This window comes from Pelophylax lessonae, assembly GCF_965119305.1.
Source record: "Pelophylax lessonae genome assembly, chromosome: 1".
In the NCBI taxonomy this organism is placed as follows: domain Eukaryota; kingdom Metazoa; phylum Chordata; class Amphibia; order Anura; family Ranidae; genus Pelophylax; species Pelophylax lessonae.
The window spans coordinates 525,511,998-525,524,989 of record NC_138768.1 but is presented as its reverse complement, the minus strand read 5'-3'; the positions used below and the strand labels follow the sequence as shown (position 1 = coordinate 525,524,989).

Here is a 12,992-nt window from a genome sequence, read left to right as displayed (position 1 = left end):
TACAAAATACACTCATTAATGTATTGATGACATAACTACATACTACTACATTTTTGTCTTTTATGTCTGCTTAGAGTTCAGGTTTAAGCACAGATAATCTATTATGTGTTTATTCTTACCCTAAGAGCTGCAGTTATCATTAGGCGACACACATTGTTACAATACCTAACTTAACCACTTACCGCAAAGTGACGTACCCGTACGTCGGCAGACTTTACGGTGTTATAACGGGGTAATGCCTCTAGCTAGAGGCATCACCCCAGTACTGTGGTTTAGAGCCGGCGGTCGGCTTTCCGGGCTAACGACTGATGCGGCTCGGGAGCCGCTCGGTCGTTACCCCGGTGAGCGGGAGCGGACGTTCCCCCCTCCCTCCGCCTTCTGCGGCTTTGCCCGGGTCTCCCGTTCCACCGGGACACCCGAGCACCCAGCCGGCACGTCCGCCGGCTGGATGGAGTCCCGATCAAAGCCAGAAGCGATGACGTAACCCGGAGGCGGCGTCCATGACGTCACATTCGGCTTCCTCTGCTGCTAAAGATGGCAAATTCAAAAAACTAGTGTATTAAAAAATGCAGTTTTCGGCGTTTTGAATACATGGAAGTGTAGTAGAGGGGTCTAGGGTCTTTTAGACCCTCGATCCCTCCATAAAGAGTACCTGTCGCTGCATATTACTGTCACAAGGGATGTTTACATTGCTTGTGACAGCAATAAAAGTGATCAGATTTTTTTTTTTTTTAAAAAAACCTGTGATAAAGTTAAAAATAAATAAATAGGAAAAAAAAAATAAAAAATTTTAGCCGCCCCGTCACCGTTAGTTTGCGCACGAAAGAAAACACATATGGAAGTCGAGCCGTGAATGAAATCACTGTTCAAACCACACATGTGAGGTATTGCCGCGATGGCCAGAGAGTGACCAATAATTAAAAAAAAAGAGCTACACTCTAACTCTAAACTGGTAACCGTTAAAAAATTTTAAAGCATCGCCTATTGAGATTTCTATTGACTGTAATTTGTCGCCATCCCACGGGTGTGCGCAATTTTAAACCGTAACACGTTGGGTATCTATTTACTTGGCGTGACATCATCTTTCACAATATACAAAAAAATGGGCTAACTTTACTGTTTAGTTTTTTTTAAATGCAGTGAAATGTGATTTTTCGTAATTTTTCCCAAAAAAATGGCGTTTTAAAGACCGCTGCGCAAATACCGCGTGACAAAAAATATTGCAATGACCGCCATTTTATTCTCCAGAGTCTTTGCTAAAATATATATATATATATAATGTTTGGGGGTTCTAAGTAGTTTTCTAGGAAAAATTACTGATTTTAACTTGTAAACAAAAAGTGTCCGAAATAGGCCTGGGGCTTAAGTGGTTAAAGATCTATCATTCAAATTTTTATCTTACAGTTGTATCCACTATGGGACAAAGTACATGTAGCACTGTAACACTAGTTATAAGGTCCTAACTGCCCCCTACCCACCACCACCATCACAGCTGAGTCAACAACAGCTATAGAGGAGATGGCCGATTTATAACTGGAGCTTGTCCAGGCTCTGAGCACTTTCCCAAGACAAGCAATGGCAAGAGGAATGCAGGAGGTTGGGAAACGTGTCAGTTTCTGCATTCCTTCTGCCCTTGCTTGTCTTGGGAAAGTGCTCAGAGCCTGGACAAGCTCCAGTTATAAATCGGCCATCTCCTCTATAGCTGTTGTCAGATCACCCGCAGCAAAAGGGGAGAGTGGCAGGTCGGACCTCATAACTATAGTTGGAAACATAGGACAAAGTATTACATGTACTTTGTGTGTGAGGCTGGGTTCACACATCTGCGATGACAGACATCGCATGTGATTCAGAGCACACTGCTCTGAAAATCACACGCGATTTCTGTGCGATGCAAATTCAGCCATACAGATAGTATGGCTGGATTTGCATCTGATTCGGCACAAACACACACAGGACCCTTTTTTGGGTCTGCAGCAGAATCGGATCGCATGGTGGTTCACACCTATGTGATCCAAATCATGTCCGAATGTCAGTTCGCACTGCGATATGTGAACTGATCTGGGGCGTCGTTAAATTTGAATTGACCCCCCCAGCAATTCGCATATGGCAGTGTGAACTGCCTGTGCTGGAAATGCAATGCGGGAACCCGCAGTAGATTTTCAGGGTTACCGCATCGCATAAGTGTGGCACTAAATGATAAGCAGCACTAATAAATAAATAATAATAAAAAAATATAAATTCATAAACATACATAAAGTGCAAAAGTGTGTCGGTCTGTGGTGCCTCAAGTCAGGTATGGGATTTTAAGGGCAGGAGTAAACAAGTACACAGAGGTAGTACAATTTTAAATAAAAAATAAGATTTATTCCATGTTAAGGTTGTATACATAACACAAGTGAGTTAATGGGTACAGTCCCATTGTGGTAGTGAAGAGGAATAGTAAGTTGTGTTGAACGTGAAATAAGTGACTTAAAGAAACAATTAGTAATTGGTCCTGTTCTGCTGTTCCTCATATCCAAGATTAGGAATGATTGCAGAGAACGGGCTTGATCGGTATTTCCGACATGTTTCGGCCTGTAGCGGCCTTTATCAAGGATTTTTTACCGATTCTAAGGTGAATGAAAAGAATGTCAGTGGTAACAGTATATGGCTGTAATAGACTTAGTTTATTCATAAAAATTGTGGTGTTACATACATATTTTTTGTCCAATTCCTAAAGTATTTTTTTTCCCAGAATGTCTCCGGGAGCTGCAGGAGACCGGAGACATTCTGGGAAAAAAAATACTTTAGGAATTGGACAAAAAATATGTATGTAACACCACAATTTTTATGAATAAACTAAGTCTATTACAGCCATATACTGTTACCACTGACATTCTTTTCATTTTTCATTCACCTCAAAATCCTTGATAAAGGCCGCTACAGGCCGAAACATGTCGGAAATACCGATCAAGCCCGTTCTCTGCAATCATTCCTAATCTTGGATATGAGGAACAGCAGAACAGGACCAATTACTAATTGTTTCTTTAAGTCACTTATTTCACGTTCAACACAACTTACTATTCCTCTTCACTACCACAATGGGACTGTACCCATTAACTCACTTGTGTTATGTATACAACCTTAACATGGAATAAATCTTATTTTTTATTTAAAATTGTACTACCTCTGTGTACTTGTTTACTCCTGCCCTTAAAATCCCATACCTGACTTGAGGCACCACAGACCGACATACTATAACCCTGGGATGGTGGCAGAAACTACTTTTTCTATCCAGTTCAGATCCAAAAACCCATTTTTTCAACTAAAGTGCAAAAGTGAATGTGCATAAAAAAACAGCCAGTAAAAAAAAACAAATCACTGTGTAAAGTTCATGAAAATTGCAAACCGTTCTTTAAAGGAGATAAACTGGCATCTAACTATCCAGAAAGTGCACTGTGCAATGCAGATGAGAATAGGATCCACCACCAGCCAAAAACACTCAGCGTGCGCCACTTACGGAATGTGTTACACCCTATCTGCCTGGAAATCACCTGTGGGTATGTGAGTGTGTAAAGGATGTGAAGGCTTTACAGAGCCCGATGGGCACATCTGCGCATGTGCCATAATGGTGGCACCTGGGGGGGGGGGGCAGAGCTACCTGGGAGGTGGACTAAAGTTCTTCCTGAAATCTGTACATGTAATTGCTATAAAAAAAATCCAGATCTAAATGTCTATTTTTACTTACCTTAACCACTTGGCCTCTGGAAGGTTTTACCCCCGTCATGACCAGGGCATTTTTTGGTATTCAGCACAAATAGAGCTTTCTATTGGTGGTATTTAATCACTACTGGGTTCTTAGTTTCGGTTTTAAAAATTTGCAAACAAATACAGTAAAACCTTGGATTGAGAGTAACTTGGTTTGAGAGCGTTTTGCAAGACAATCCAAATTTTTTTTTTAAATTCTCACTTGATAAACAAGCAATGTCTTGATATATAAGTAGCGTCATGTCACAACTGAGTATAAAAGAAAAGAGAGGCACCTCTAAGTGTGGAAATATGGTTAGATTTAATAAAGGTAAAACATTTAGCAACTCACATGGTTGGTCATTAAGACAGACACATCTAAGTATGCAGGCTTCTGGGGTGAAGCTGTCCACATAGACCATTCTCCGCACTGCCATCTATGTCATCCCTTCCACACTGCGCTTCATGAGCACTTCAAGTCTTGCTTCCAGATCGCTCTACTGCAGGGTAGTCTTCCCAGTCATGACTGCAGACAGACAGACTGTGAGAGGCGGCGGTGCGGAGGACGATCTATGTAGACAGCTTTACCCTGGATGCCTGCATACTTAGATCTGCCTCTTTTAATCATCAACCATGTGAGATGCTAAATGTTGAACCTTCAATAAATGTAACCATATTGCTACACTTAGAGGTGCCTCTCTTCTCTTTTATATTCTGTAGCTCCTGCTAGATTTTGCTTCTAATCCCCTTGTTGAGGCTGCCATTTGTGGATGGACATTTTATGGTTACACAACCATAATCACATTGCTATAATCTTTTATATGGGCTATAATTTGAAGGATTTATGAATAAATGGTTGTGGAAAGATTCATCTGAGTTTCCATTATTTCTTATGGGGAAATTCGCTTTGATATAAGAGTGCTTTGGATTACATGCATGTTTCCAGAACATATTATGCTCGCAATCCAAGGTTTTACTGTAATCTTTCTTCATAAATATAGGCCACAATGTATTCTGCTACATTTCTTTGGTTAAAAATAACCCAAATCAGTGTTTATTATTTAGTCTTTGTAAAAGTTAAAGAGTCTACAAACTATGGTATATACAGTATATTTAAAAATTGATCAATCCTGATGTACTGATCTCATTTCTTGAGACCTTAAAATGCCAGGACAGTACAAATATCCCCCAAATTACCCATTTTTGGAAGGTAGACAGTCCAAGCTATTTAGTAAAAGGCATGACAAGTTTTATAACGTTGTAACATTTTTTGACATAATTTTTTTGGAAAATTAATAAATAATTATTTTTTTTTCTACATTTTTTTTTCTTTGTTTAGTTTGTTTTACATACTCTTATCAGAGTAGTTCTGAGTCACCATAGTGACACTGTACTACTCTGGGGGGGGGGGGATTAGAGAAATATATATTTTTTTTTTACACTGTGATTGCTTGTGATGAGCACTGTAACAGCAACCATTTGAACTGTCATGAATGGCTTTCATTTGACTCATTGTTTACTATTGTGATGCTGCGATTGGGCAAACAGCTATTATATGGCACAATGTGCTGTGATTGGCCCAGGTACCCTGTGATCACTGATGCCCAATCATAAATCATATACAATAGTAAACAATGATGTCATGAATGGATTCTATTTAAAACTGTTGTTTGCTAGGTGTCATGTAAATACATGGCGGGGAATTTACTAAAACTGGAGCACTCAGAATCTGGTGTAGCTGTGCATGGTAGCCAATCAGTTTCTAACTTCATCTTCTTCAATTAAGCTTTAACAATAAAACCTGGAAGCTGATTGGCTACTTTGCACAGCTGCACCAGATTCTGCACTCTCCAGTGTCAGTAATCCCCCCCCCATGGTATCTGGGCTACTCACAGTGGCCCAATACCAAGCACCACAATTTGCTGTGTCCGGTAAACACAGTGGTCGCAGATCGCGCACCGTTGTTCATGGATGGGGCCACGTACTGGTACGTCATGGTGCCTGCTCAAGCTGCTGGCCAGTAGTAAAATTACTGTTGGCTGGTCGGCAAGTGGTTAATCTACTGTCACATGACGCTGCAGGCTTCTTCTATTAACTTCTTGCTTGCTTGCCTGGTTTAAATGTCCACAATACTGCCTGCCCAATGTGGGGTCCTGACGTCATCACAGTGTACCAATGGTCTTGGGATGTCAACACAGTGCTAGATTAGCAGTAAAATAAATGTTGTAAATGTAGATTAGGGGGTTGGGAGAGAGTGTGGTAGAAAATGATATCCCAGAGTGGGGCTATAATAAAATATATACCTCTTCCTAGCAAAGAGATGCAATTTATTTTATTTAGGTTCTCATTGAAACTTTTCAGACGTGTTTCGGGAGACATGCTCCCTTCCTCAGAGCTCTGAGGACATGTCCTTTTCCACACTGAGGTAGACTTGTTTTATGCGATTTTACTCTTTATGTTTGTGAGTATGTTTTTGGCATTACAAATACATTTTCAGAAGGTGTCGAAGGGCAATACACTAGGTGTTTACGCCTCCTTTCTTTTGTGTTTTTAGTCTTTGGAGTTTCTCCATCTGAGGAGATGCGTTTCGGGAGACACGCTCCCTTCTTCAGAGCTCTGAGGACAAGTCCTTTTCCACACTGAGGTGGACTTGTTTTATGCGATTTTACTCTTTATGTTTGTGAGTATGTTTTTGGCATTACAAATACATTTTCAGAAGGTGTCGAAGAGCAATGCACTAGGTGTTTGTGCCTCCTTTCTTATGTGCCTACAATTCCCGAAATAGTGAGCGTTTGGGTTATTTAGTTGTTAGGAGAAAAGTAGAGCCTGGACAGTAACAAGATTTCCAGGCATCAATTTTATTAAAATGAAATTAAGCACCTCATAAAGTAACTTAAAATAAAATCATGCACCATTGATTATGCAATATTCTTATGAAATGTAAAATCTATCCAGTATTTTAAGTGAAATACATATGAGAGTGTAGGCATATCTTGCCAAGAGCTAAACCTGTAGGGCTGTATGCAATTTGTGCTAGGAACACTGCTGACCCATCTGATGAGTAAGTGGTTGTAGAGAAGAGTGAAAAGAGAGAGCAGATCTCCTAGGTGTATAAGCTGCTTTGTGCTCCACAGCTCTGAGCATCCTTTACTCTCTCTAGTCTTCCCCATGCAGCATGCTCTATACATACACAGCAAAGCATTGACATTCCTCTTTATCCAATCAACAATATCTATTGGCTCTCTTTATCCCTCTTTGCTTGTTATTTCTGTCTGTAGAGAAAAGAAGATTCTGGTGCTACCTGCCTAACGCGATTAATGCAAGATTCAGGAATGTAGCAACAGCTGGAAGTTTATGTCACCTGTGGGGTACAATGTTTTACTATTCCTGCTGCTTTTTCAGTGAAGATGCTTTATTTAGACAACAGCTAAGAAAAGATTCAGTGCTGGATCTACATCAATTCAGTGTGTGAATTGCATTGACTTCATCTCCCTAGCCCTGTATTGCGAATACAATGCTTTTGGAGTGCTGTCTGAGATTTCTAGCTTATGGTTTTTACCTATGGATTTTTCTCTTTCTGACCTTCCTCAGAGGTAAGTACTTATGTGATTCTTTCATCAGTTTTTGCTTTTCTTTTGTTCATAGGAATGCATGCAGTAGGTAATGGGACACAAACGAAAAACCTTCATTGATTATTTACAGGCAACTGGGACATTGTGACCTGTAGCTCAATGTCGGTGTAAAGGAATTTAAAACCACTTTTTAGGGAACCTTATGGTTTATGGATGAGTCTTTGGGTTAAAGGTTTGCAGTTATTTACACTGGAAAGGATGGGTATTAAAAGGGGAAAAAAAAAAAAATAATGAAGGAATATAAGATAAGTAAAGTGTAGAAGAGTTGTTATAATAAATGTTAAGTTGGCGATGTATTTTATATCAAAATGCTAATGTATCTATTTTGAATTCCTGAATAAAAATTCATATTTGTAAAAAAAAATTAATATGGAGGATAATAGAATTTTATTATGTTAATTCCTGTTTTTAATTTCACATGCATGTATCATTTTATTTATTTTATATGCAGATTAGGTGACAGGTGTCAGTTATGGGGCAAACCATAACATTACTACAGTTGTTTGCCAAAATGTAATAATATTCAAATTGTTAAAATTTTTCCTAAAAACCACTTGCTGTAGCTGCCCAATCAACCCCAGTAGTTCATCCAAATACCTGTCACTGTCATTTTTTATGAGCAGCTTGGTCTGTAAATGTGGAAAAACATATAGACAGGATAAAAAAATATTATACTAAAAACTCTTTACATATATACTATAATCAGTATCTGGGTCTGTAAATGTGGAGAAAAATATAAATAAAGACAGGATAAAAAAAATATTATACTAAAAACTCTTTACATATATACTATAATCAGTATCTTGGTCTGTAAATGTGGAAAAAATATAAATAAAGACAGAATAAAAAAAAATATTATACTAAAAACTCTTTACATATATACTATAATCAGAATCTTGGTCTGTAAATGTGGAGAATAATATAAACAAAGACAGGATAAAAAAAATATTATACTAAAAACTCTTTACATGTATACTGTTATCAGAATATTGGTCTTTAAATGTGGAGAATAATATAAACAAAGACAGGATAAAAAAAAAAAAATATATACTAAAAACTCTTTAGTGGATACTGTTATCAGAATCTTGGTCTGTAAATGTGGAGAATAATATAAGTAAAGATAGGATAAATATTATACTAAAAACTCTTTACATATATACTGTTATCAGAATCTTGGGCTGTAAATGTGGAGAATAATATAAATAAAGATAGGATAAATATTATACTAAAAACTCTTTACATATATACTGTTATCAGAATCTTGGGCTGTAAATGTGGAGAATAATATAAATAAAGACAGGATAAATATTATACTAAAAACTCTTTACATATATACTGTTATCAGAATCTTGGGCTGTAAGTGTGGAGAATAATATAAAGACAGGATAAAAAATATTATACTAAAAATTTTACATGTATATCCTGGAATTTTTTGAACTTTTTGAGGAAAATATTGAACAACACACAATTAAATTATGGAGAGGCTACAAAACAGAAAAAAAAAATCAGATTGGCATGGATATAAGAAAATCTTACACAGAAAACAGTTTAAAATATAAAGTGCATATTTATGAATTTGCTACAAATGCAGTGCTCTTATTGGACATCTGTGCATTGCATTTTGCTTCTGCTTTCTATATATATTTTTTTTTTCTGTAGAAGTTTAATACATATGTATAATGCAATGAGTAACATGAAAACTAGAAAAAAAAGAACATGAATACAAAGTTGGAGTGGTTTTCTATAGCATCCAATCAGAATTTGTGTTTAATTTTTAAACAAACCTGATTGGTCATAATGACCAACAACTCTATTGTGCTCATTTTTGTCTTCAGTTTTTATGAATTACATTTATTATTATAAATTTATGAATTATGGCGTGTGTGGTGAACTTTTTGTTTCATTCCAGAGATTTCAAGGATTCCCTTTGTTCAGAAAGATTTTAAACGCAGGGCCCTCTCATTCCTCCTGTGTTGAATTGTATTGTAACTGTATTGTCTTCCCTCACATTGTAAAGCGCTCCGCAAACTGTTGGCGTTATATAAATCCTGTATAATAATAATAATAATAAAAATAATAATAATAATACACACATGTAAGATGGAAATATATTGAAGTTCTCCTTCAAGTCATTGTATTTGGATGGTGATATTTAATTTTTTTTTTTTTTTAATGAAAAATAAGTAGATATCTTTTGTTGGCATTTTTCAGAAAATGCTGATTCCCTGACTGCCATAATGCTTGAGTTTCAAGGCACCTTGTTGCTTTCAGAGACAGCCAAGCATTTTCAGAAGGGCCAATGGCAGCCTCCATATTTCATTTCATGAGAGGTGTACTTGGGGTGATGCTGGGGTATATATTCAGAGACTGGTGTTTAACCATTTACTTTTAAGTGTGAGGATACCTCTTCTGTCCCATAATAACTAATTTAAAAGTTTTCCTGTTTGAAACCTATGGTACAACCACTCCATGTTCTTCCTGATAATGCAAAAAACATTTAACGCAAACAGCCACAGTGAAAGGTTTAAAATATTTATTGTATGTCCAAGAAACGAAAAAAAAAAAAAAAACTCTTTTGAATTAATTAGCCAATAACGCTATTATACTCTTTACGTCATAGGAAATATTTACAATTACAATGACAATACAAAATTAAATTTATGATTGGATATAAAATTTATTAGATAGGGCATACACAAATTATATGAGAGAATTGGGCTAATTTACTAAAGGAATATGGACTGTTCACATAGCAAACTAATTGTTCCCCTACACATGATTGGGTACTCGCATAAAACATTGCTTTACCTTTTTCACTAAGCTAAGTACTCATTTCCTTTACTATGTGAACAGTCCTTTTACTAATATTTGTACAATGGTATGATGGTGGATAACTCAAGCACTGCATCCCTGTAAAGTTTATAGCAAAACAAACTCAAGTTCTTTTTGCCCTGTTCCTTTACTAAATCAATCCCACATTTTTAAAAGAGTGGTGGCAACCATAAGCTGGAACTGGTCCATGGACACATAGGTTATAAAAGACATTCACTCCAAGAAGTACACTGGAAAATCTTTGCGCAAAATGTGTTAAATGCGCCATTTGGTTTCTCAAAGAGAATCAGCCACATTTATTTCCATATTCAGTCTCTAATGATTTCATATGCAAAGTCTACTCATTATGGACTTATATTTACCTGTTTATTTAGCTTTACATACCATTTCTGAGAAGGACTCTGAGTCTGAGAGCACACTAAAGTTGGCCATAGATGCCTCATTTGTATTTTGATCAGCCAGAGGGAGATTCTGCCATTCACACAATCAAGGTGCATGGAGGAATCTTCCCCGCTTTGCCATTGTATTCTGACAGCGGAACTCCTCTGCATTCAGAATACACCGATTCTGGACTCTGACCTGTCCTTTCAGCAATAAATGCCATCACTGTCCAAATTGTGTAGACTTCATCTCCATAACATTTCCATAGTACTCCCCTTTTTAACCAATAAAACCACTGAAAAACCTATTCACTTTCTTGCTATCTCTTACCTTGACTATTGCAACTAATTTCTTATAGGCCTTTTGCAGGCAATTCCCCCTTCAGTCTATTATGAATGCTGCTTGCCAGACTCCTCCACTTTACCACCACTCCCCTCTGCCAATCCTTCTACTGCCTTCTGAATCCCCAAAGTGGAGTTCCAGCCTAAACACACACTCACCTATCCAACAGTCCAGCGATGCGGCCGCCCGAAGCCTCGCTCTTCTCCCTCTCTGCTCTGCGGCATCACTGGTGTGGGCACCCGGCTGTGACAGTTTGCGGCTTCGCAGCCGGGTATGCACTGCGCATGCGCGAGTTGCGCTACGCGTCGTGATTGGCCGGCAATCTTCTGGGACCTCTGACATGTCCCAGAAGATTGCAGGGAGGGAGGGGGGAGGAGAACTTCCGCTCAGGGCGCCGCGGCGTTCCGAGCGGAAGTGGGAGCGGGTACCTGTCAAAACTAGGTACCCGCTCCCCCCCAAAAAATGTGGCATGTCAGGGGGTTAGAACTACCTAAAGCGGAAGTTCCACTTTTGGGTGGAACACCGCTTTAAAAAAGTTCAAAATACTAACAACAACATAAAAAGTGATTCACAACTCTGCCTCAAGCTACATCACCACTCTTGTCAAAAAATATCACCCAAGCCGTGCTATCCACTCCTCCCTTGAGCTCCTGCTGTCTAGCTCCCTTGTCTTCACCTCTCTAATGCTCATTTCCAGTACTTCTCCAGAGCATCTCCCCCTCCTCTGGAACTCTGTACTCCAAACTATCCAGCTAAGTCCTACTTTGTCCACTTGCAGGTGATCCCTAAAACTTCAGAGAAACCAATATTGTCATCAGCTAACAACTGAATCTTTTATTTTTCCCATTAGCTCATCCCTCACAGTTAATTACCTTTTGTTCCACTTGCCCCTCCCTACTAGATTGTAAGCTCTGAGAAGCAGGGCCCTCTTAAGCCTCTTGTTTTGAATTGCTTTCTTACTGTATTGTCTCCCTTTATATTGTAAAGCGCTGCACACACTGTTGGTGCTATATAAATCCTGTATTATAATAATAATCATAATAATAATAATCAGTGGCTGCAGCCAATTGACTGCAGCTGGCTGATTGAGAAAAATTTTCCAACAGTCCTGTTCAACATAAGTCAATCGTTAGACTTATGCCATAGATGGATACAAAGTCATCCAGTCTCTGCTGAACCAGACTAATTTCAATCCATCTATGGGCAGCCTAATATGCACGTTGAAGTCTGACATTTGCTGTCCTTTGAGGTTATTGGTCTCATACTGACAACACAAGCTCTCTCATGACTCTTTAATGTGCCGAACAGTGTCTTAAAACAGAGACCTGTGGTTAAAGTGGTTGTAAAGGAACAAGGTTTTTTACCTTCATGCATTCTATGTATGAAGGTAAAAAACCTTTGGTGTACAACAGCCCACCCCCCCACCCCCTAATGCTTACCTGAGCCCCCTCTCAATCCACCGATGTCCATGAGAGCCTTGCTTCTCCCATGACTCGCACTCCTGATTGACTTTTGGCAGCAGCGGGAGCCATTGGCTCCCACTTCTGTCAATCACAGCCAGTGAGCCAATCAGAAGTTGGAGGGGTGGGGCTACATCAAGGCTCTGTATGTGAATAAACACACAGAGCTGCTAATCGGGAGCACACCGGCTTGGGTGCCCCTATTGCAAGCTGCTTGCTGTGGAGGCACCCAGCAGGAGGGAGGAGTGCCAGGAGTGAAAGCGTGGGACCCAAGAAGAGAAGGATCTGGGCTGCTCTGTGCAAAATCACTGCACAGAGGAGGTAATGCTGGCCATACACTAGCCGAGAGATGGTTCGAAAATCTGTCATTTGGTACGATCGTTTGTTTTTCCTACAGTTAATGGGCACAAATAGAAAATCGCTTTTAACTTTTCAGAGCCGAAAAATCGAAGGAACAGTTTTGAAAATCCGCCGACCGAGCAATAAAGTAATGATGAATTGAAAGCTTAATGTGTTTCTCGGTCAACCTGTTTGCACTAGGCATATTTGACAAACGAAACGAAAAACGGATTCATTTATGTCCATTGAATGATTTATCGTTCGAAATTTGGTCATTACA

The 12,992-nt window shown here is 38.7% G+C and overlaps 1 protein-coding gene across 1 annotated transcript in view; it reads left to right on the top strand.

The window, feature by feature from the left end:
- Nucleotides 1–6,816: 6,816 nt before the first annotated feature.
- The window catches only part of LOC309564013 (neuronal acetylcholine receptor subunit alpha-7-like), a 324,105-nt gene continuing 317,929 nt past the window's right edge, over nt 6,817–12,992 (top strand). Inside the window, exon 1 of the mRNA XM_082268638.1 lies at nt 6,817–7,319. Within this exon, the coding sequence (XP_082124764.1) occupies nt 7,241–7,319 (79 nt within the window). The 5' untranslated portion in view covers nt 6,817–7,240. The remainder of the gene's footprint in view (nt 7,320–12,992) is intronic.